Consider the following 24,047-nt stretch of genomic DNA (forward strand, 5'->3'; position numbering starts at 1 on the left):
TATGACCTTTAATGCATTAATATACTATGACGTTTTTTTGACATTTTATGCCATAGTATACTATGACGTTTTTTGGTATTTTTATGCGATACTACACTATGACATTTTTTGGCAATTTTATGACTTACTTTACTTTGTTTCTTGTTTCCTTGCCATACTATGACGTTATTATGACCTTTAATGCATTAATATACTATGATGTTTTTATGACGTTTTTTTGACATTTTATGCCATACTACACTATGACGTTTTTCGGCATTTTTATGACTTACTTTACTTTGTTTTTTGTTTCCTTGCCATACTATGACGTTATTATGACCTTTAATGCATTAATATACTATGACGTTTTTTTGACATTTTATGCCATACTATACTATGACGTTTTTTGGCATTTTTATGCCATACTACACTATGACGTCTTTTGGCATTTTTATGACTTACTTTACTTTGTTTCTTGTTTCCTTGCCATACTATGACGTTATTATGACCTTTAATGCATTAATATACTATGACGTTTTTTTGACATTTTATGCCATAGTATACTATGACGTTTTTTGGCATTTTTATGCCATACTATACTATGACGTTTTTTGGCATTTTTATGACTTACTTTACTTTGTTTTTTGTTTCCTTGCCATACTATGACGTTATTATGACCTTTAATGCATTAATATACTATGACGTTTTTTTGACATTTTATGCCATAGTATACTATGACGTTTTTTGGCATTTTTATGACTTACTTTACTTTGTTTTTTGTTTCCTTGCCATACTATGACGTTATTATGACCTTTAATGCATTAATATGCTATGACGTTTTTTTGACATTTTATGCCATAGTATACTATGACGTTTTTTGGCATTTTTATGCCATACTACACTATGACGTTTTTTGGCATTTTTATGACTTACATTACTTTGTTTTTTGTTTCCTTGCCATACTATGACGTTATTATGACCTTTAATGCATTAATATGCTATGACGTTTTTTTGACATTTTATGCCATAGTATACTATGACGTTTTTTGGCATTTTTATGCCATACTACACTATGACGTTTTTTGGCATTTTTATGACTTACTTTACTTTGTTTCTTGTTTCCTTGCCATACTATGACGTTATTATGACCTTTAATGCATTAATATACTATGACATTTTTTTTGACATTTTATGCCATAGTATACTATGACGTTTTTTGGCATTTTTATGCCATACTACACTATGACGTTTTTTGGCATTTTTATGACTTACTTTACTTTGTTTCTTGTTTCCTTGCCATACTATGACGTAATTATGACCTTTAATGCATTAATATACTATGACGTTTTTTTGACATTTTATGCCATAGTATACTATGACGTTTTTTGGTATTTTTATGCCATACTACACTATGACATTTTTTGGCAATTTTATGACTTACTTTACTTTGTTTCTTGTTTCCTTGCCATACTATGACGTTATTATGACCTTTAATGCATTAATATACTATGACGTTTTTTTGACATTTTATGCCATACTACACTATGACGTTTTTTGGCATTTTTATGACTTACTTTACTTTGTTTTTTGTTTCCTTGCCATACTATGACGTTATTATGACCTTTAATGCATTAATATACTATGACGTTTTTTTGACATTCTATGCCATACTATACTATGACGTTTTTTGGCATTTTTATGCCATACTACACTATGACGTCTTTTGGCATTTTTATGACTTACTTTACTTTGTTTCTTGTTTCCTTGCCATACTATGACGTTATTATGACCTTTAATGCATTAATATACTATGACGTTTTTTTGACATTTTATGCCATAGTATACTATGACGTTTTTTGGCATTTTTATGCCATACTACACTATGACGTTTTTTGGCATTTTTATGACTTACTTTACTTGTTTTTTTGTTTCCTTGCCATACTATGACGTTATTATGACCTTTAATGCATTAATATACTATGACGTTTTTTTGACATTTTATGCCATACTACACTATGACGTTTTTTGGCATTTTTATGACTTACTTTACTTTGTTTTTTGTTTCCTTGCCATAATATGACGTTATTATGACCTTTAATGCATTAATATGCTATGACGTTTTTTTGACATTTTATGCCATAGTATACTATGACGTTTTTTGGCATTTTTATGCCATACTACACTATGACGTTTTTTGGCATTTTTATGACTTACTTTACTTTGTTTCTTGTTTCCTTGCCATACTATGACGTTATTATGACCTTTAATGCATTAATATGCTATGACGTTTTTTTGACATTTTATGCCATAGTATACTATGACGTTTTTTGGCATTTTTATGCCATACTACACTATGACGTTTTTTGGCATTTTTATGACTTACTTTACTTCGTTTCTTGTTTCCTTGCCATACTATGACGTTATTATGACCTTTAATGCATTAATATACTATGACGTTTTTTTTTACATTTTATGCCATAGTATACTATGACGTTTTTTGGCATTTTTATGCCATACTACACTATGACGTTTTTTGGCATTTTTATGACTTACTTTACTTTGTTTCTTGTTTCCTTGCCATACTATGACGTAATTATGACCTTTAATGCATTAATATACTATGACGTTTTTTTGACATTTTATGCCATAGTATACTATGACGTTTTTTGGTATTTTTATGCCATACTACACTATGACGTTTTTTGCATTTTTATGACTTACTTTACTTTGTTTCTTGTTTCCTTGCCATACTATGATGTTATTATGACCTTTAATGCATTAATATACTATGACGTTTTTTGGCATTTTTATGCCATACAATACTATGACGTTTTTTGGCATTTTTATGACTTACTTTACTTCGTTTTTTGTTTCCTTGCCATACTATGACGTTATTATGACCTTTAATGCATTAATATACTATGACGTTTTTTTGACATTTTATGCCATACTATACTATGACGTTTTTTGGCATTTTTATGCCATACAATACTATGACGTTTTTTGGCATTTTTATGACTTACTTTACTATGTTTTTTGTTTCCTTGCCATACTATGATGTTATTATGACCTTTAATGCATTAATATACTATGACGTTTTTTTGACATTTTATGCCATACTACACTATGACGTTTTTTGGCATTTTTATGCCATACTACACTATGACGTTTTTTGGCATTTTTATGACTTACTTTACTTTGTTTCTTGTTTCCTTGCCATACTATGATGTTATTATGACCTTTAATGCATTAATATACTATGACGTTTTTTTTGACATTTTTTTTGACATTTTATGCCATAGTATACTATGACGTTTTTTGGCATTTTTATGCCATACAATATTATGACGTTTTTTGGCATTTTTATGACTTACTTTACTTTGTTTTTTGTTTCCTTGCCATACTATGACGTTATTATGACCTTTAATGCATTAATATACTATGACGTTTTTTTGACATTTTATGCCATACTATACTATGACGTTTTTTGGCATTTTTATGCCATACTACACTATGACGTTTTTTGGCATTTTTATGACTTACTTTACTATGTTTTTTGTTTCCTTGCCATACTATGATGTTATTATGACCTTTAATGCATTAATATACTATGACGTTTTTTTGACATTTTATGCCATAGTATACTATGACGTTTTTTGGCATTTTTATGCCATACCACACTATGACGTTTTTCGGCATTTTTATGACTTACTTTACTTTGTTTCTTGTTTCCTTGCCATACTATGACGTTATTATGACCTTTAATGCATTAATATACTATGACGTTTTTTTGACATTTTATGCCATACTACACTATGACGTTTTTTGGCATTTTTATGACTTACTTTACTTTTTTTCTTGTTTCCTTGCCATACTATGACGTTATTATGACCTTTAATGCATTAATATACTATGACGTTTTTTTGACATTTTATGCCATAGTATACTATGACGTTTTTTGGCATTTTTATGCCATACTACATTATGACGTTTTTTGGCATTTTTATGACTTAATTTACTTTGTTTCTTGTTTCCTTGCCATACTATGATGTTATTATGACCTTTAATGCATTAATATACTATGACACATTCTATGACGTTTTTTGTCATTTTTATGCCATACTACACTATGACGTTTTTGGCATTTTTATGACTTACTTTACTTTGTTTCTTGTTTCCTTGCCATACTATGACGTTATTATGACCTTTAATGCATTAATATGCTATGACGTTTTTTTGACATTTTATGCCATAGTATACTATGACGTTTTTTGGCATTTTTATGCCATACTATACTATGACGTTTTTCGGCATTTTTATGACTTACTTTACTTTGTTTTTTGTTTCCTTGCCATACTATGACGTTATTATGACCTTTAATGCATTAATATACTATGACGTTTTTTTGACATTTTATGCCATAGTATACTATGACGTTTTTTGGCATTTTTATGCCATACTACACTATGACGTTTTTTGGCATTTTTATGACTTACTTTACTTCGTTTTTTGTTTCCTTGCCATACTATGACGTTATTATGACCTTTAATGCATTAATATACTATGACATTTTTTTTGACATTTTATGCCATAGTATACTATGACGTTTTTTGGCATTTTTATGCCATACTACACTATGACGTTTTTTGGCATTTTTATGACTTACTTTACTTTGTTTCTTGTTTCCTTGCCATACTATGACGTTATTATGACCTTTAATGCATTAATATACTATGACGTTTTTTTGACATTTTATGCCATAGTATACTATGACGTTTTTTGGCATTTTTATGCCATACTACACTATGACATTTTTTGGCAATTTTATGACTTACTTTACTTTGTTTCTTGTTTCCTTGCCATACTATGACGTTATTATGACCTTTAATGCATTAATATACTATGACGTTTTTTTGACATTTTATGCCATACTACACTATGACGTTTTTCGGCATTTTTATGACTTACTTTACTTTGTTTTTTGTTTCCTTGCCATACTATGACGTTATTATGACCTTTAATGCATTAATATACTATGACGTTTTTTTGACATTCTATGCCATACTATACTATGACGTTTTTTGGCATTTTTATGCCATACTACACTATGACGTTTTTTGGCATTTTTATGACTTACTTTACTTTGTTTCTTGTTTCCTTGCCATACTATGACGTTATTATGACCTTTAATGCATTAATATACTATGACGTTTTTTTGACATTTTATGCCATAGTATACTATGACGTTTTTTGGCATTTTTATGCCATACTATACTATGACGTTTTTTGGCATTTTTATGACTTACTTTACTTTGTTTTTTGTTTCCTTGCCATACTATGACGTTATTATGACCTTTAATGCATTAATATACTATGACGTTTTTTTGACATTTTATGCCATAGTATACTATGACGTTTTTTGGCATTTTTATGACTTACTTTACTTTGTTTTTTGTTTCCTTGCCATAATATGACGTTATTATGACCTTTAATGCATTAATATGCTATGACGTTTTTTTGACATTTTATGCCATAGTATACTATGACGTTTTTTGGCATTTTTATGCCATACTACACTATGACGTTTTTTGGCATTTTTATGACTTACTTTACTTTGTTTCTTGTTTCCTTGCCATACTATGACGTAATTATGACCTTTAATGCATTAATATACTATGACGTTTTTTTGACATTTTATGCCATAGTATACTATGACGTTTTTTGGTATTTTTATGCCATACTACACTATGACGTTTTTTGGCATTTTTATGACTTACTTTACTTTGTTTCTTGTTTCCTTGCCATACTATGATGTTATTATGACCTTTAATGCATTAATATACTATGACGTTTTTTGGCATTTTTATGCCATACAATACTATGACGTTTTTTGGCATTTTTATGACTTACTTTACTTCGTTTTTTGTTTCCTTGCCATACTATGACGTTATTATGACCTTTAATGCATTAATATACTATGACGTTTTTTTGACATTTTATGCCATAGTATACTATGACGTTTTTTGGCATTTTTATGCCATACAATATTATGACGTTTTTTGGCATTTTTATGACTTACTTTACTTTGTTTTTTGTTTCCTTGCCATACTATGATGTTATTATGACCTTTAATGCATTAATATACTATGACGTTTTTTTGACATTTTATGCCATACTACACTATGACGTTTTTTGGCATTTTTATGCCATACTACACTATGACGTTTTTTGGCATTTTTATGACTTACTTTACTTTGTTTCTTGTTTCCTTGCCATACTATGATGTTATTATGACCTTTAATGCATTAATATACTATGACGTTTTTTGGCATTTTTATGCCATACAATACTATGACGTTTTTTGGCATTTTTATGACTTACTTTACTTCGTTTTTTGTTTCCTTGCCATACTATGACGTTATTATGACCTTTAATGCATTAATATACTATGACGTTTTTTTGACATTTTATGCCATAGTATACTATGACGTTTTTTGGCATTTTTATGCCATACAATATTATGACGTTTTTTGGCATTTTTATGACTTACTTTACTTTGTTTTTTGTTTCCTTGCCATACTATGACGTTATTATGACCTTTAATGCATTAATATACTATGACGTTTTTTTGACATTTTATGCCATACTATACTATGACGTTTTTTGGCATTTTTATGCCATACTACACTATGACGTTTTTTGGCATTTTTATGCCATACTATAATATGATGTTTTTTGGCATTTTTATGACTTACTTTACTTTGTTTTTTGTTTCCTTGCCATACTATGACGGTTTTATGACCTTTAAAGCATTAATATACTATGACGTTTTTTGGCATTTTAATGACTTACTATACTATGACGTTTTTTGCAAAGTATAGTACAAAGAAATTTTTATGACATTTGCAAGCCTTTCTATTCTATTATGTTTTTATGGCTCACTATAGTATGACTTTTTTTGCCTTTCCATCATATTACTTTTTTATGCCATATTACAGTTTGACTTTTTATGCCTTACTATACTATCGTTTTTTTAATGATTGTTCCTTGAGGTCAATGTGACTTCGACCTTTGACCTTTAAACACCAAAATTTAATCATCTTTGAAACCGCAATAATCAAGCACTGATCAGCTTTTGTGTCTCTTTGTCTAAAGAAAATCACACAATTGGGTGCTTACAGTACATATCTATTGACTGTCAATACCACAGGTTGGAGTCCTGCTGACTTTTGATATGCACTCACTTATTGATGACGCATCATGGAAAATTGAGGATTCAGTATGTTGGCCCAAGGACACTTTCATATGTCAACAAGAGGAGCTGGGAATCGACGACCGTTAGTGTATAACCCACTGTACCTCCTGAGCCACTGCAGTTTAGTATAGCACACACCTTCTCGTTGAAAAAAATGACTAATGAAATCCTCTGAAAACAACCAATCAATCAAATCAGTTAATTCTGTATGGACTTTGTTATAGATATTGTGTTTGTTTTTCTCACATGGCAGAAGCAGATGAAGCTTAATGAAGCGAGCAGGTGAACAACAAACGAAAAAGTCTCAGGTTAATGACTGACGGAGCCATGAATGATAGATGTATTGTAATGGGACACGAGGAGTAGACATGGAGCAGTTCGACTCATGCAGCCAACTTTGTGTCCATCTGTGATACATTCAAACTCTGATGGGATTCTTTATAAAAGCTGTTTTGTGTTTGAGAAAAGTGGAAAACTTTTTCCAGTCTGACAACCAGAACAAAATCACATAGTGTGAACTGTATCTATGAGCCCAGGAGGTGGACACAATAACACAACAACTTATAACACAGATGTGATGCAGAAAAGCTCAGACTGTTGAGATTGTCAGGTGTTGATTTCCTCAAACAATGGTTGTAATTTTCAGAAGACATATACTCATGATTTTCCAGTCTTGACCAGGTTTTTATTTTGTGTCCACCACTTGTAACAGGTACTGTTAGTCTTTGTTCAACATTTACCAAAACACCATGAAATGGCAATTTCTCTCTCTAATGTATTTCCTTTTGAAATTGGACATATTGGCTGCAAATAACACAAATCAATGGGAAATTAGTTTGGAAGATGAGGCTTGCTGATTTTAAAGAGCAGTCAAATTAATATAAGTTGGATTTTTGGTAAAGCTTACTTGTGCTGGACTTCTACGGTGATTTAGTACTAGATTTTTGTAAAGTTGGGGGAAATTGCTAGAGACATATTGTAAAAAGGGTCTTTCAAAACTACTGTTGTAGCACAGACAATCAAAACCCGTCAGACTAAAATTTGAGATTGACCAAAAAAAGTAGCAGCATGATAAAGATCATGTGATATGGTTGAAAGCTCCAGAACAAGTGAAAAATAGACACTGACTGGAAATTATTTCAGTCCTAAGAGTATTTATATTTTATATATGAATTTAAAAACAAAATACAGTGTTTTTATAGAACATGCAGTAAGGTCCAAAAATCTGAGACCCCTTTGGACCTTTTTTCTTTGTACATGTATAAACCCATTACTGGTAGATACTGGGTATTTTTTGAGGTAAAGAATAAAAAATATTAAACTTTTGGCAATGGTACAAAAACCTGTGTATATTGGCACCATAACTGAAAAATTAAATAATATTTGCCCAGAAATGTAGGTTATAAAAAGTAAAGAAGTGAAGGATGAGTGTGGAGAAACTGAGGGAGGAAGAACGAAGACAAACCCAGTGCAATTTGAATCTTTTTTCCTTTTAATTTAAAACAAAATTTAATCTTTACATATTTTGTTTTAAATGTACAATCAAACAATCAATGTAATCATACATAAAATTCTTCATAATAATGCACAACTCTATCGACACTACCCATAAATTAAAAAAAAAAAAAAAAAAAGGAATAAACATCGAGATCAGTATGAAATACAATGTTAGGCAACACCACTGGTTAACAAAGACGACGCTCTGCTCCCTGTCAACCCACAGCAGGACAGTCACTGCAACGGAAAGACGTACACAGGATGAATCCCACCTCCCTCCCTCACTCACTCACTCACTCTCTCACACACACACACACACACACACACACACACACACACACACACACACACACACTTTTCTGCAGCCACTCTACAGGTAAGGTGCCATCTCCTCATCGCTTCAGTTCCCTTCATTGTTTTTACTTAAAAAGGACGACAACATGCTTTGAGGACAAGGTGTGGGAGATGAGCGGGAGTAAGCAGGTGTTTGTGAAAAGCCTAAAAACCTTTGCCAGGCACTTGGCAGACGAAGCAAGATTGGACACACGAGACTGAGCACAACCTGCTGCAACCAAAAGCAGATGCAGCCAGATGTCTTCGTTTTTTTGTTTGATCTTACTGGTCACGGGATGACTGACAGGATATGAACCAAGAACTTTTTTTTTTTTTTTTTTTTTTTATTTTAACACAAAATTAACCAATTTTGAGCTTGACGGTTCATTCTTGACCTTAGACACAGTAGCTGATAAAACAATCTCAAATTAAAGTCCATCATCAGCTTTTGACCATATTAATCAGTCTTATAGATGTTTTAACTTTCCACCATCATCAGCACTTTTCCTCATCTATGTTGGCTGAAAAGTCCATGTGGTAAAACACAGTCTAACACTAATAAATGTTGAGTGGAGATTATTTTATCAATCATATTAAATTAAACTAAATCCAATTGATGCTTTTATCTTGTGAGGTACAGGACAGTTGCATCTCCTGTAGAAATTATGAACACATATATAACATCGCTCTTTGTTGATACTGTTCACAACTCATTTGTAACGTCCTGAACACGTAACAGGCTCAAAATGTTGGCAACCACTGAGTGATCCAATCATGTTTAATCTACATGTGTGACTGAGGAGCAGGTGTGCCAGGTTTGAACAGTATCTATTGACTGATGAGTAGTTTGAACCGGCTTGGAGCTGCAGGCCTGGTGAGGTTTTTTTTGGTTCTCCAGATTGTGTTAAGTTTGGAAGAAAGTTTAAGTTATTAACTCAAATTTATTTAGTGCTGGAAACTGTTAAATGATTAACAATTCAAGTATTTTTAAAGCAGCAAATGTTCCAGCTACTAAAATGTAAAGATTTGGTAGTTTTATTATGATTGGAAATTGATTTGGAATTTTTTTTTTAAATCAATATCGAGCTTGATTAATTGAAAAAAAAGACAGGTTGATTAAAAGTTAAAATAGTTCAAAATCACTTTTTAAACTGTAATTTAATGACCTGGTTTTGTTTGAAGATTTATTTGTTTTTATTTCTAGTTTAATCGTCTTAAAGCACAATGTCAAGTGTTATAAATCTCTAACTAACTGATGCCTGAACTTCCACCTATCTGGCACACAATGTAGATTAAAGCAAACACAACTGTTAGCAAATACTACTCAAACAAAATGTGATGTGGACACGGTGCCAAATGGATAAAATACCTCTTTACATTTTGAAACATTTCATTTTTCTAGTGTTTGTGTTAAAGTGTAAAACTGAGTTTTTCTTGTGGAATGTAGGATTCTCGTTTCCAAAGATGGAAAGAGTGTTAAACAGAGTCTGTCGGGACTTTGAGAGAAGACACTTTATTTAGCCTTTATTTACTTTGATAAACTGAGGGAGGATTAATTATCTACTAAACAATATTTCCTCTTTGCAAATATAAGATGTTACTTCCCAGAGACATGGACAGATTTCAGCAAAAAGAAAACAAGTCGTCCCCATGTAGCATCTTCACCATCTTTCTTCTCCTCTGCAACAACTTCAACAGATTCACTTAAAACAAGTGCAGATTTCCAGTTTTGTTTTGCTTCAAGCCATAAAAAGTTAATTGTTTATAGCAAGATCAATATTTTAAAAGTCATAACAAGAGTAATATTTTGAGATGAAAAAGGAAATTTGATTTTTCTTTTCCTGTAACCACAGTAAAACTCAACCCGGACAATTTTTCCTTTCTTTTTCTTTTTTTTCCCTCTTTACGTAAACACTCAGCCCGCCTTCAATTTTGAATGGACGGGCACACACACACACACACACACACATATGCACGCGCACGCACACGGCTCAAGCTGGCTCAGAAATGATAAACACACTCTCACAAAGGTCTTACTTTTTCACTTTTTTTCATTCTGGGAAGGAACAGTTTTGTTCTTGAAATACAGTACCCATCTATGTCTCTCTACCTCCCTCTCTCACTTAGAGAGACACACACACACACACACACACACACACACACGCAGACACACGCTCATTAAAGCCATCTCATTTAGACCGTCCTCTCAGTTCCCACGGTAACCTGGCTGGAATGTAGTGGTGCTTAGGACACACACATATTCTCACACACACTAATTCACAGGTAAACGACACGTTTTCTGGAGGACGGACAGGTGTGGTGGGTGCGTGTGCGTGTGTGGGGTGAGGAAAGTGATGTTTGTTTTTTTTGTTTATTTTTTTTTTTTTTTAACGGGAGCCTGGAGGTTTCAAGGTCCCTCATCGCATCCCTCATCAGCGGTTCATTCTGACCTTTGACCCCAGCCAGGCGACGCCCACCACGACATCAGCAGAGACAGGACGAGGGTGAGGCACATGAAGAGTGCAAATGGGTGTTTCTTTACAGGTTAGGGGGCGTATGCGTGTTCGTGTGTGTGCAGAGACAGCATGCATGTTTGAGGTGTCTGCAAGTGCAAAAGTGTGTGTTTTTGTGCGAGTGTGTGTGTGTGTGTGTGTGTGTGTGTGTGTAAAAAGTGCATTCCTTGTGTGTGTGTGTGTGTGTGTGTGGCTTCAACCCGTGACCTCCTTGTGTCCTCAGCAGCCAGAATGATAATAACAAAGTCTTTTTTTTTATCATTGTCTTTTCCCTCTAATGGCCGGTAAGTCTCTGAGGGCCACAGTCAGTCGGCGAGGTTCAGGGTCTACTAAGCTGAAAACTAAAAAGAAAAAAACAGGATCCAGAGATGTCAGAGATTGGAGCCGTCCAGGAGATGAACCTCCTCCTCCTCGCTGTCGTCTCCCCCTCCAACCCGGCCGTCCTGGAAGGAGCGGATCAGTTGAACATGATGGACTCGGGATCTTGGTTTGCCATTTGAGCCATGTGACGCAGGATATCTTTTTTTGTGATAATACCAAGAAGCCGCCTGCAGGTGGAGACAGAGGAGAGGAGGAACAGGAAAGAGAGGGGGGGAAAAAAAAGAGGTTTAGTGAAGTGATGAGGATCTGGTGGTTTGTAGTGAGGGAGAGAAAACAACATCATGTTTTTGTCGGCAAGGAAGCATCCAATCAGAGAGAAGCACATGATTTTAATTTTATTCCATTTTGGTTCATTGGTAATGAATTGTAAAAAATTAATGTCTGGAGCCAACAAAAACATGAGTCCCTGAGGAAGCAAAAGTCAGCAGGAGGAGGAGGAGGAGGAGGAGGTGAGTAAACTAGAGGAGGAAGAGATGAAAGCAGGTCAGAAACAGCACCCGACTACCCTCTTCAGAGCAGGGTGTCATTTCGGACCCTGCACCAGTTTTGGTTTTATGTTATTGGTCCAAAAAGAGGCTGGTGAGAAGAAGGAAGAACTGGATCCTACAGGGGAGACGGGGAATACTGAAGAGCATGTGGTGAAAAGTTAAAGCCTCGGAGGAGAAGAAGAGGAGACACGTCCCTGTCACAGGAGGCTGAAATCATTTAAGGAGATGGATGTGGAGATGGGGAATCCACTTGTCTTTAATGTCCCACTTTGAGTTACATTTAATTGTTTATGCAACTGAACAAACAGCTGATTGGATATTACAGCTAATTATAGCCATCATAGCTAATACACCTGGATTAACAACAAAATGGTAGGAAACTACTTTATGGTCCGATAGTTTTCTATATTTCTACATTCTGCTTCAACAAGCTCTCTTATGTGAATCTGTCTGATTCTTCTTTTCATTCCTTTTTATAGTTAAAATGTCTAAAATGACTAAACTACAGCTTCTATTTAAACTGCAGCGTTTCTCAACACCACAATAGGATTTAACAGACAATGTGACTCTGTTTCACACAAACAGACAGAGTGAGACCAGAAGAGAGCGCCGTGACAGGACACTCAATATTTTCATTGTGAATTCAGAGTTTCTAAACCGTGGGACAGAGCTGCTTCCTCCTCCTCATCTCCTTCAAGTTTTAAGCACTTTTACGTAAACCAAGTCTGGGTCTGACTTAGTCCCTAACATGTTTCTGAAAACTCAGTCGGTCAGAATTATTCCGTCTGAACCAAGAGCACAGATGAGATTCGTCTAATTATAAAATGGCTTTGATTTCACAGCTACTTCAACATTAAAAGTGATTAATTAAGTTCTGTTTCTGATGCTCTTGAATTCAGGCATGAATGTAGTCTGAGGTCAGGTGAAGAGAAGCATCTGAAGACTTAAGGAAACAGCTGAAAGCGGTGAGTAGAAGCTGTCCATCTGCTACAGAGCTACAAGAGTGCAGAGCTGGGTCCAAAACGTTTAGTGCGGTTTGTTTTTAATACTGTGAGGTGGAGTAGATTCATACATTCGGCTTCGTTTGTACCCTGGAGAGTCAAAAACAAAGAGTCTAGAAAAACAAACATTTGAACCCAGGTCTGTGTGAGAGGAGTTGAGAGGACCTGTGGTGGGATTAGAGCTACAGCTACTGAGCAGCAGGAGGCATGAAACACTGGTGAGACGTCACACAGATCGGACACGGGTTTCCCAAGAGCTGCTGAGATCTGCAACCGTCGTGTTCATTTTCTGACTAGTGAAACAAACGCAGACAGTTGCAGACACTTGGGATACCAGGTGCAGATCAAAGGGGATCAGGGATGCAGGGACAGGGGAATTAAATGCGGTGTTCCCTGTAAGTCAGCGGTGTCCAAGTTCAGTTTAATGTTTTGATTCCAGGAAATGACTGGAACTTCTGACCAGGAAGTGACATGTTACCTAGAACTAAACTTAAAACTAATTTACAATACAAAATAAAGCTGTGAGAAAATATAAGACTTTTCTTGTGAAGTGGAGAAGGTACAACGCATGCTAACACTATTCTGTATCAACAGTGGACATGTTGCTGGACAGTGAAAAAGGACATTTCAACTAAATATTCAAAAGGTCACCCTCATTTTGTTTCTACTGAGGTCAGCTTCTACTGCAGCTAAAGATTTCCTACATTTCCCAGAATGACTCAGCAACTGAGGTTTAACTGGCTGAACTCACTACGCGTTGGCTCAGAGAGCAACAGTGTTTGTATGGGCCTTTTGTGTGAGAGTGTAATAAAGATGCTAAATAACTCCTCAAGAGCCTCTAAGAGCATCATTCAATGAGTCTGACTTTTCTTTTGTTTATAAAGTAAAGATGCACTTCAAGGTTTTTTTTAAACAACAAAAATCGTTTTTTCTCTCTCTTGAAACTGGACAGGACACCGGCGGCTTAGAGCAAACACTGGCAGGTTAAATCATGGGATTAGTATTTACTTCATCAAGGTAATGTTATCACACCACGTTAACTGGACAGCGCTCTGCAGCGCTACTAGAACCAATCAGCACAACAACGTCACTCCACCACAGTGCTCACTACCACTACAGAATGGGGGTAATGGGGGTAATATGGGGATGAATCGTATCACTACAGAGGTTCTCCCTCCCCTTCAATAACAAATTCCACCCATTAAAAAAAAAAAAAACATTAAAACAACGGTGGTCCGCTTTCCCAAGGCGGCTAGCTACTCGCCAAGTGGTTGTTAAGGCGACGAGTCAGATGTCGTCAATCTGTGGAGACCCAGGGCGAAACGGTGGGGTTGAGAGGGGAGGGGTTTAAAAACAAAACAAAAAGAAAAAAAAAAAAAGGAAAAAGCAGTCGTTAATGAAGACAGAAAACTGAGGGTGGGTGAATACTTTCAAAATGAAATGACCAGCTACTTAACAAACAACAGGCATCATGGTTACATGACGGCAGACATGCTGAGAAATTATATCTACCACTGAATGTCTGGTTCTACAGTATGTGATCGGATCTCTGCCAGAACACGTCTAAGCTTTGTAGCTACTACACATCAGGAAATACAAATAACATGAAGGTGCTAGCATGATGCAGCTGACACGGCACTAAGCAGAGCTACAGTAGCTACAAATGCAGTTTAACAGGGACGAGCTGCAAAGCTGCACTCTGGGAATCTAATGAGCACGTTTCAGACATGTAATCTGTAACACTGCTGGCTTCATCTACCCGTTGAACGAATGGCATTCGAACACAAACTACAGGATCAAATAAGGGTCAATCAGGCTTGTGAAATGATCTTCAGAATTTATCTTAAAGCTTATCTTAAAAAATTCAAGTTGGTGAATGTGTAGAGGTTTGTGATTGTGGAAAAAAAAAGCTTGTGGACTGATTATATCAGTGGTGCAGTTACACAAAAGCCCTGAGAAAAAATGCTTTTTCGCGAACACCAACACATTCATGTTACATAAAAAGTTAATACTTAACAAAATTGACAAAAAAAACAAAAAACAAGCAGGGCTTTGACTATAAAATTATTTCTCAACATCATTTCACCACCTCAAAATCTTCTTGGCCCATATTTGAGCTCGTAACAGACCTCCGTAACCTAAATGCTAGCTGCAATGCTCACATTACATTTCCTCGAGAGGGAGCAGTGGTACTGCTTCGTCAGTGATGGATTTTAAAATGTATTTTGCATTTGAAAGACTGCTCATCTTTGCGGTTTAAGAAGTGCATGAGGGACACTTCCCTCAGCTTCTCACCAGTCTTATCGACTCAGATTTCTGAAAACATTTCGTCACTGGTGTCATCATTTGTCAGATAAGATAAAGAACTGTGAGCTTGCGTCAGAATCTACAATCTGAGTCTGACTATTTGCTTTCACATGCGTTATGGGAAAGTTTTAGCCGGATATTCACGCTGTGAGCAGTTTGCATGATTTAAAGCTGAAAGTGTGGGGAGACTGATGATCTGATGTTTTTAATGATTTTCAAAGTGTGTTTTTACTATTTCCTCGCCACACCACAACGAGAGGCAAAATAAATTACACATCTTTCTAGACCAGGCTTTCTACAATTTTCACCAAGTTAAATTTAAGACTTAAAATCAGCTCAGTAGCTGTTTTCATTTCATCATTGGCTTTTTAAAATTCTTCTCATCCACTCCGACTTAAAATTAAAACATCAAAGTTCATTTTTGACCTTCTTATGGTTGAAACCTTTCTATTTTCTAGATGATAATTAAATGACTAATTTATTGCGGTGCTCCTAAAAGGCAGAACAAGTCACTCATTTAAACTCTCTGGCTTTATTTTTTATGCTGCTGTAGCCTTCATACTAACGTGAGACTCAGACCTGAAGAGTGTTGAAAATTTTATGGAAATGTTACAGAGTCCTACCTGGTAAAACGTGCGGTCACAACTTTTACAGACAATAAAAAACTCAGGGAGTTAATAGAAAAATATACCGTCGTGTTTAACTGTTTAACTGCCAGCACTTTTACGTAACGATGCACATGTCTGAAAGGGGCTCTAAAGTGATGTGGGTGACAGTTCCCATGGAGGTCCAACATTACAGGACCCACAATAAACACAAGAAAGCTTTTCTGCACGATGTCTCCAAAAGTGCAACAGCTACCGGCAATGAAGATGGAGGTCAGAAAACGCCTATGTGCACATGTTTCTCTAAGATGAACGACTTCATTAAAAGTGAATCCACACCAACCAAACCAACCCATGAACAACAGAGTGCAAACAGTAAGAAAGAAAAAAGAATAGGGAGGTCTTAATGTTTAGCTGGGAACTGTCAACAGCCTTTCACACCAAGTTTCATGCATCCCTCCAAAGAGGCGGAGCCTAAGAGACAGGTGTGATAGTGTGGGAGGGGTCACATGTGTGGGGTGGGGCTAGTCACCAGGGGCTCCGTGTGCTGCTTGAGCTCCTCCAGATGCTCTAATATATTCTTCTTTGTGATGATGCCCAACACAATCCTGAAACACACACCTGTTACTCGGTAAACTGCCCAAAAACAAAAACAACAAACAAACAAACAAACAAAAAAACAACAAACAAAGAGAAACAGAGAGAGAACAGACAGCGGCAACACAAAACATACATAACAGGGTGCAACTTAAAATATTAAACAGATAAAAATATACCTCAAAGTTACACAATTCAATTAACACAAAAAACAACAAAACTGGATTAAAAACTAAAATATTATGTCAATAGCATCTTAAAATGTAAATTATATCAAATGTAGTGTAAGAAAATCAATGTCCAAGTACAAGTTTGGTGATATTCTATATTTTTCTTGGTGTCAACAAATTCAATGAAAAGACCAAAAGCAATAAATTATTAATCTTTTGTCTAAGTATCCATACTCTGATTGAAAACCGTTCCTGTTCCTGTTAAACATTAACGAGGTAACATCATTATGATAAACATGGGCACTATAGTTTATTTGAAGATGGTTCCACATAAACTCTTCTGCTGTCATAAATACTCACTGGAGCACCAAAGGTGTATTGATCCCCAGTTTAAAATAGTCCCCAGCGAATGCACTATTTACTGTTGGAGTAACATTTGATTAAAGACTACAGCGCTCCAGCTGTTTTAGGAAATGACTGAGTCTTTAAAAAGAAAAATAAATCCATATATCTTTAAAGACTCAAAGATGACATAGGCCACAGACAGCGTAGAGAAGTTATAAAGTACTAAGGGATGAATGAACATCACAGCTATACTTATGAAATTTGTTGGCATTAAGAAACATATAGAATAACACCAGCCTCATCCTTTAAGATGGACATTTAAAAAATATTTAAACAAAAACAAACACTGCTGCACAGCTCCTTTCTAGTGACGATAACAACTGATCTGTAAACTGAGGAGTTTATCAGATATTACAGACAATCAACACTGTAATTCCTGCATCACACCAGCAGGTGGCTCTGTGCAAAACACAAGTCTGTAAAAAAAAAAAAAAAATTAGACTGGACCGCCTGACAGTGTGCATCAAACCTATCACGAGATATTTGTCATGTATTTCCACTAACTGTAAAAAAACAAAGCCAGACACTGTTATAAATTAATGGGGGGAAAAACCTTAAATGTTCAGATTTCCTGTCAACATGCTTCTTCTCTCAGATTCAGAGCACAAATCGAATGGTTTTCCTGACCGACTATATTCTCCTGGCACGATACCTGTTATGTAGTTGTAGTTAGTTTCAGCAGCTCAGTCTCTTCTACTGAGGAGACTGTCTGTTATTGCTCAGTAGGAGGATAAAGGGAGTGCAGCACAGCGGTTAGGCCAGGCCATGCAGATTACAGGGTAAATCCAGGGATCTGAGAGCCCATGCAACACCAGACAGTGTGTACATGTGTTTGTGCAATGTTTGTCAACTTCAGACGGGTTAGTCAAACGTAACGGCACCGAAAAGAAAGATGGGGAGAAGGATTCGCCTTCTCCTCTTCCCGCCCATCTTCTTTTATTCCCTGCTTTTCAGTTCCTACTTACCCGTTGTGAGTGACCAGGCACTGGCGCAGCCCCAGCTTTCTGAAGATGTCCACCACGATCTCCATGGGTGTGTGGTCGGTGACGGTGAAGGGGCTCATGTCCAGGATGGAGCGCAGCTTGAGGGGCCGAGGGCTGTCGGCCGGCAGGGTGGGTGCGTGCTGAGTGAAGTACACCCTGGAGTTCAACATGATGCCCTCCTGCTTACGACGCGCATTTTCTGAGGAGAGAGGAACAGGGGAATGAGAGATGTGGAATAAAGAGACACGTGCATTATAATCAAAGGATTGTACCTTAAATGAATCCAGGCACCAGACAGACCAAGTACAATTCTCATGCTGTATAACTGCTCTTACATTTTGCTGTGAAATGTGGGAGAAACTACTTTGTTGAAACAGTCTTGCTCTGCAGCGTTACCTATAGCGATAGTGATGTCCCTTCGCAGAGCAAAGCCCACCAGCCTCTGGGACTCCTTGGACACTATCACAGGGAAACCATTATAACTGGTTTCATTGATGACGCCCTGCAGCTCCTCCACCGTCAGGTCGTCCTGCGTCAGCACCGCTAGCGGCGGGTCGCTGCGTCGTGGCCTCATCACCTCCCTGGCCAGCGTGGTGTGAGTGAATTCTTCCTTGGCGTCGAGGAAGGGGTATCCGTTCAGACGGATGTGGGCCTCGTAGATTCCCTCGCGGCCGAACGCGTCACCCACCCATTTGCTGGTCATGACGGCAGCCATGAGGGGGACGATGTACTCCAAACCACCTGTCAGCTCGAACACAATGACCACCAGGGAGACCGTCATACGGGTCACACCACCTGCACACGGAGGAGAGTAAGAAAGTAACGTAATAAAAAATGAGTATTAGCTCCATCTAGAGACTGAAACAAAAACATGTAATTTTAATTATTCAAAACAATAACTCAGTTTTTTAAACTCACTCTACAGATGTCTACCTGTAGGAGCTGGGGTGGATGACATGACAACATCTTCGATTACAGTGTATGTAATTTTATATCTCACCAGTAATACAGTATTTATCGAGATAGTCTATTTTATAGAAGAAAGAAACCATTCATCGACAAAATAATGTGGCCTATTTTTCTTTGTCTAATCCAGTGAATTGAATACCCGGAAAAAATAAATGTAATTTATCTAATTGAAAGCAAAAATAAACCAGTCCAGTTTCCTCATAAAACCAGATATGAAAGAGATCTGACAAATACTGCTTTAAATCATCATTATCACTCAACCCCTGTTTGAAACAAAGCATTAAAACAAATACATACACTGTCACTGTAACTGTTGCCATACTATCTGCTGACTCACCCAGACATGCCGCAGCCCCCACCATGGCGTAGAGCCCCGGAGTGATGCAGTCGGCCCCGACCTCGCACCACTCTTTGAACAGGAACCAGTCATGGTGGTAATAGGCCAGCTGCTCCACGGCAATGCCAACGATGCGGCCTGCGATCGCCCCGATGGCCATGCTGGGGATGAACAAGCCCGACGGCACCTGGGGACGAGGAAGTGGAAACTGGCTTTAGTTGTTGATAAAGACGTGCAGGTTAAAACATCTGCCTTGTTAGGAAGAAACATCTGGGGATCACCTTGAGTCCAAATGTGAATATGGTCATGATGATTTTAAAGATCAGCGCCAGGCAGAGTTGCCACATGGCGGCGTAGACGCCGGGCCCCGCCGGGCGGTTGGGGTTGTCAGTGAAGGCCTTACTGCCGTTCATCTGGCTGCGGTACTGGCAGAGCTGCGACGACTCAAGAGGGCCGCAGTCGGTGAACAGCTCCTTTATCAGCTCACTGGTGTTCTGACGGGTGTACGGGTTCGGGAAAGCAACCACGGCTGTGATGGTGGCCACGAAGATCACCTCCAACACTGGGTACTTTCCTGAGGAGAGAGACAACCCAACGTGAGACTCTGTGGGGAGGCTTTTAGCATGATGTTGCATATTCAGGAAATTACAAAGAACCAGAGTTGTCTGTTAAATCAATGGTGATGCAATGTGAAATGCTAGTTGCATGACCTACTACATCTTCTGTTTCTGTCTCTATGCCTCTACTTTAACCCAAATCAGTGAAGTGAACATATTATAAGTGTGACAGGACGTTAAAGGGTAATTACCTCAAACATTCAAAATATATGGTTTTAGCTCCCTCAGTGTTTTTGTTTTCCATCACTGTCACTGCTGTCGTCTGTGTGTTTTAGCCAATATTCCAAGCACATTAGCTGAAACTTTTTCTTAAATGAGCTGTTACTCAGTAAGTATTTCCAGCTGTGCATGCATGTAAACAATGGTCTGTCTGCTCATAGCCTGGTAGGGGGACATATTGGCTGTTTGCTAGAGAATATCAATGTGTTCAGTCATTCATGTTTGCTCCACAATGATTTATTCCCACATCTGCTGCCATGTGACGTCTTTCTGCTCGTACAAACAGCTTCACGTCTTCACCTTCTCATATCACGCTTACTGATCCGAATCCTGAATTAAGACAAAGTAGTTACCGAAGCGTGTTGACTTGCGCCGCCGGCACCAGGCGATGTTGGCTCGGATGAAGAAAGCTCCCCAGAGACCTCCAAACACTCCCAGAAGGATGAAAGGGATGAGCTCAAACAGGTACCAAGGCGTGTGGTACTCCACGTAGAACAGCACCAGACGGCTGTTACCAAAGGGGTTGATGGACCGCAGGACGAAGGCCGCCACAAGGGCGGCAAAGAAGGAGCGCCACAGCGTCTTGAGAGGGAAGTAGTAGCTCACCTGGAAGAGAGAGAGGAGAGTTTGGATCATGAAAATTCAGCTGTAGAGGAATTTCTGGTTTTCAATCAGGAGCGTAAAAGGACATTTCCTGTACCTCCTCCAAGCTGAAGAGAACTCCTCCTATCGGGGCTCCAAAAGCCACAGACACCCCAGCCGCCGACGCAGCAGAGAGAACCTGAGAGGACAAAACAAACGCACCTCAGCTGACATGATGGCTTCTTAAATGTGGTCGCAAAACACTTATATTTAAATGGTCAAATATCATAACAGCCACCACCTCTTCTCTCTCACCTCTCGTTTCTTGGCCTCGTTCTTGCTGTACTTGGGGAAGAGGTAGGAGAAGATGTTCCCACAGCAGCAGGCCACATGGACCAGGGGACCTTCCTTCCCCAGGCTGAGGCCGGACGCCACAGCCAGCACTAGAGTAATGGTCTTGATCATCAGCGTCCACTTGCCCAGGTAGCCCCGGATGATAAACCCACTCAGGATGGTCTTGATCTGCAGGGAAAAGGGTGGGTAGAGAGAAAGAAGATTAAAATGAAGTCGAGCTACAAGGATACATGCAGCATAGTTCAGGGTGTGATTCCCATGGAGGTCACAAAGGGTAGAAACACCTTCATGGCATCTTTATTTTCATTATCCTTTGCCTTTGCTCTTATATAAGAGCTAGAACTATCGCAGCTCTACTTCACACATTCTAAGAAGTGCATAGAAACAGTGAACGTCAGTAATTAAGAATTAATTAAAATAAAGAGAGAGATGACATCATACGTCCCACCCTCGCACTGTAACAAAACCACGGTTCAAACCGCAAAGATATTCAATTTACTATGATGTAAAAAACAAAAACTGCATTTTTGATTATTAAATGACTCAAACAATTATCGATGTAGTTATTCTTTTACTAAAAAGTGAGTAGAGAGCTGACAGGAAATGGGGCGAAAGAGAGAGGAGGACAATGACATGCAACAATTTCCAGGCTGGAGTCACATCAGGGACAGAACCAGCATATTTTCAATTTCGCTTTTTCAATCTCTTTGAGCAAATTCACTCAGGTTTTTCTTCAGTTGCATCTCTGTCTGATCCTCTCATTTATTCTCTTCCTGTCAACAGTTTCAAAGTCACTGACTACCACACAATTTCCCCGGCAACGCAGTTCTAGTTTTCTTGTTCCCACGGCAACAAAAAGGAAACATTTATTTTGAAACCTCAGAGCTCTAACCTCAAAGTGGCTTTTTCACAGTGCGGTCGAACCTGTCCCGTCCCCCTGCTGCCCAGTGAATTAACAATTTTAAGCCACTTCTAGGGCGTTAAAGGGAAACCCACGAGCATGAAAGCACGCTGGGTGGATCCCAAAAAGTGCACATAACCAATTAGATCACTGTCATGGAGAGTCAGGGGCAGCTGCAGAGATTTCATGTGCAGCTCGTAGGTTCTGACACCCACAGCAAATCGATGAAAGAACCGAGGCATAAAACAAAACATCAATAGTCTACAGAAATCCCACACAAGCTACTTTTCTTACTCTGAAAGAGAAAGAGAGACACACAAAAAGAGATTGCCGACTAGCCTTATTAGTTTAGTGGCAAATATTGGCCAATCTTTTACCAAATGAGTATAAGTTCAAAACTTCCTGTTGGGAAAAATGACACTAAAGTCAATCCTTACGTCTCGGTTGACGGAGTTTCCCACAATAACTTCAATGCATTACCAAGGAGAGGTTTCCGAATGGACTGTACATGCAGCTGCTCGCGAGTTTCAACTGTACTTTTGTGAGAGCACAATTTTCCTCACCTCAGGGATCCCTGAGCCGCAGGCGTAGGGAGCAAACACCTTTACCAGACAGACAGCCAGGAAGGCGAAGGACAGAGCCCAGTAGATGTACATGAAGTAGTTCATGATGTACGAGCCGGGACCCTGAAGTGAGGCGAGAAAGACGGGAGAAGGTGAAGTAAAAGAATAAACAACCTGAAACTCACCAGCACCAAATATCATACAGTATAACATATAGTCTGGATGTGTGAGAGCATTGGCGAGCATGCATGTGTGCTGTGCAATTATCTCTAAACAAATCTTTCTTTACTAAAACGAAGCTCCCCCTCCTCCCTTTGTCACTGTAACTTCTGCTGCATTCAGGTAATGAGGGAAAAGTTATTGGGGTTACTGAGTCTGAACTGACGGCAAACATCATCAATAACACATTAGAACAGTAGCAGATCAGAAAAGAGGGAGGCTTGTTACTAAAATATAACAGAATATACGTATAGAGGAAGGGAAAATAAAAACCTCTCTTCTCTCTGACGTTGATGTAATAAATTAAAACATTATTGAGCAACAGAAAAATGTTGCTGCAGTGACTGACGGGCCTCTCGTGTGCCTGTGTTAGTCTACCTCAGCCTGCCCCAGTATTAGCTCAGCCCAGCTCTTCCACTGGGGACACTTGTCCCGCTCAGCGAAGGTGGTCTCATTGGACGTCCAGCAGCACTGCTCGTGGTTGAACCACATGGCGCTCAGACACACGCCCTCCTTCAGGTCGTTCATCCAATCAGCAGCAATGTCAATAAGGCCAGCCAAAGCACCTGGCAGGAGGAAGAAGAGGAGGAAGGAAAAGAGGGGGCAAAGAGGTGATGGCAGGGAGGTGAGAGGAGGTAGAAAAATAGAAAAAAGGAAAAAAGTGTTTGGTGGCTGTTAGCTTGCTAATTGCCTGCTATCAATGTCACCGTACCAAAGGAAAATACAAAATGAGTCCTGATGAATCTGCGATCAGGCTGCCCTTTCATTTGCA

General features: G+C 38.0%; 1 protein-coding gene across 7 annotated transcripts in view; it reads right to left on the reverse strand.

Annotated features, from left to right (window-relative positions):
• Nucleotides 1-10,557: 10,557 nt before the first annotated feature.
• Nucleotides 10,558-24,047, reverse strand: part of clcn3 (chloride channel 3) — a 35,412-nt gene continuing 21,922 nt past the window's right edge. For 4 of the 7 annotated variants that reach the window (XM_056368646.1, XM_056368650.1, XM_056368651.1 and 1 more), the window contains 11 exons: nucleotides 23,654-23,841; nucleotides 23,057-23,179; nucleotides 21,554-21,760; nucleotides 21,357-21,437; nucleotides 21,010-21,262; nucleotides 20,102-20,394; nucleotides 19,821-20,007; nucleotides 18,911-19,309; nucleotides 18,497-18,713; nucleotides 16,892-16,967; nucleotides 10,558-12,125 (listed from right to left, as the gene is read on the reverse strand). In XM_056368646.1, coding sequence (XP_056224621.1) covers nucleotides 11,949-12,125; nucleotides 16,892-16,967; nucleotides 18,497-18,713; nucleotides 18,911-19,309; nucleotides 19,821-20,007; nucleotides 20,102-20,394; nucleotides 21,010-21,262; nucleotides 21,357-21,437; nucleotides 21,554-21,760; nucleotides 23,057-23,179; nucleotides 23,654-23,841 — 2,201 coding nt within the window. In that variant the 3' untranslated portion in view covers nucleotides 10,558-11,948. Of the gene's footprint in view, nucleotides 12,126-14,711; nucleotides 14,750-16,891; nucleotides 16,968-18,496; nucleotides 18,714-18,910; nucleotides 19,310-19,820; nucleotides 20,008-20,101; nucleotides 20,395-21,009; nucleotides 21,263-21,356; nucleotides 21,438-21,553; nucleotides 21,761-23,056; nucleotides 23,180-23,653; nucleotides 23,842-24,047 lie in introns of all 7 variants that reach the window. The other 3 variants (XM_056368648.1, XM_056368652.1, XM_056368649.1) reach the window with 2 other exon arrangements.

This window comes from Seriola aureovittata, chromosome 23, assembly GCF_021018895.1.
Source record: "Seriola aureovittata isolate HTS-2021-v1 ecotype China chromosome 23, ASM2101889v1, whole genome shotgun sequence".
In the NCBI taxonomy this organism is placed as follows: domain Eukaryota; kingdom Metazoa; phylum Chordata; class Actinopteri; order Carangiformes; family Carangidae; genus Seriola; species Seriola aureovittata.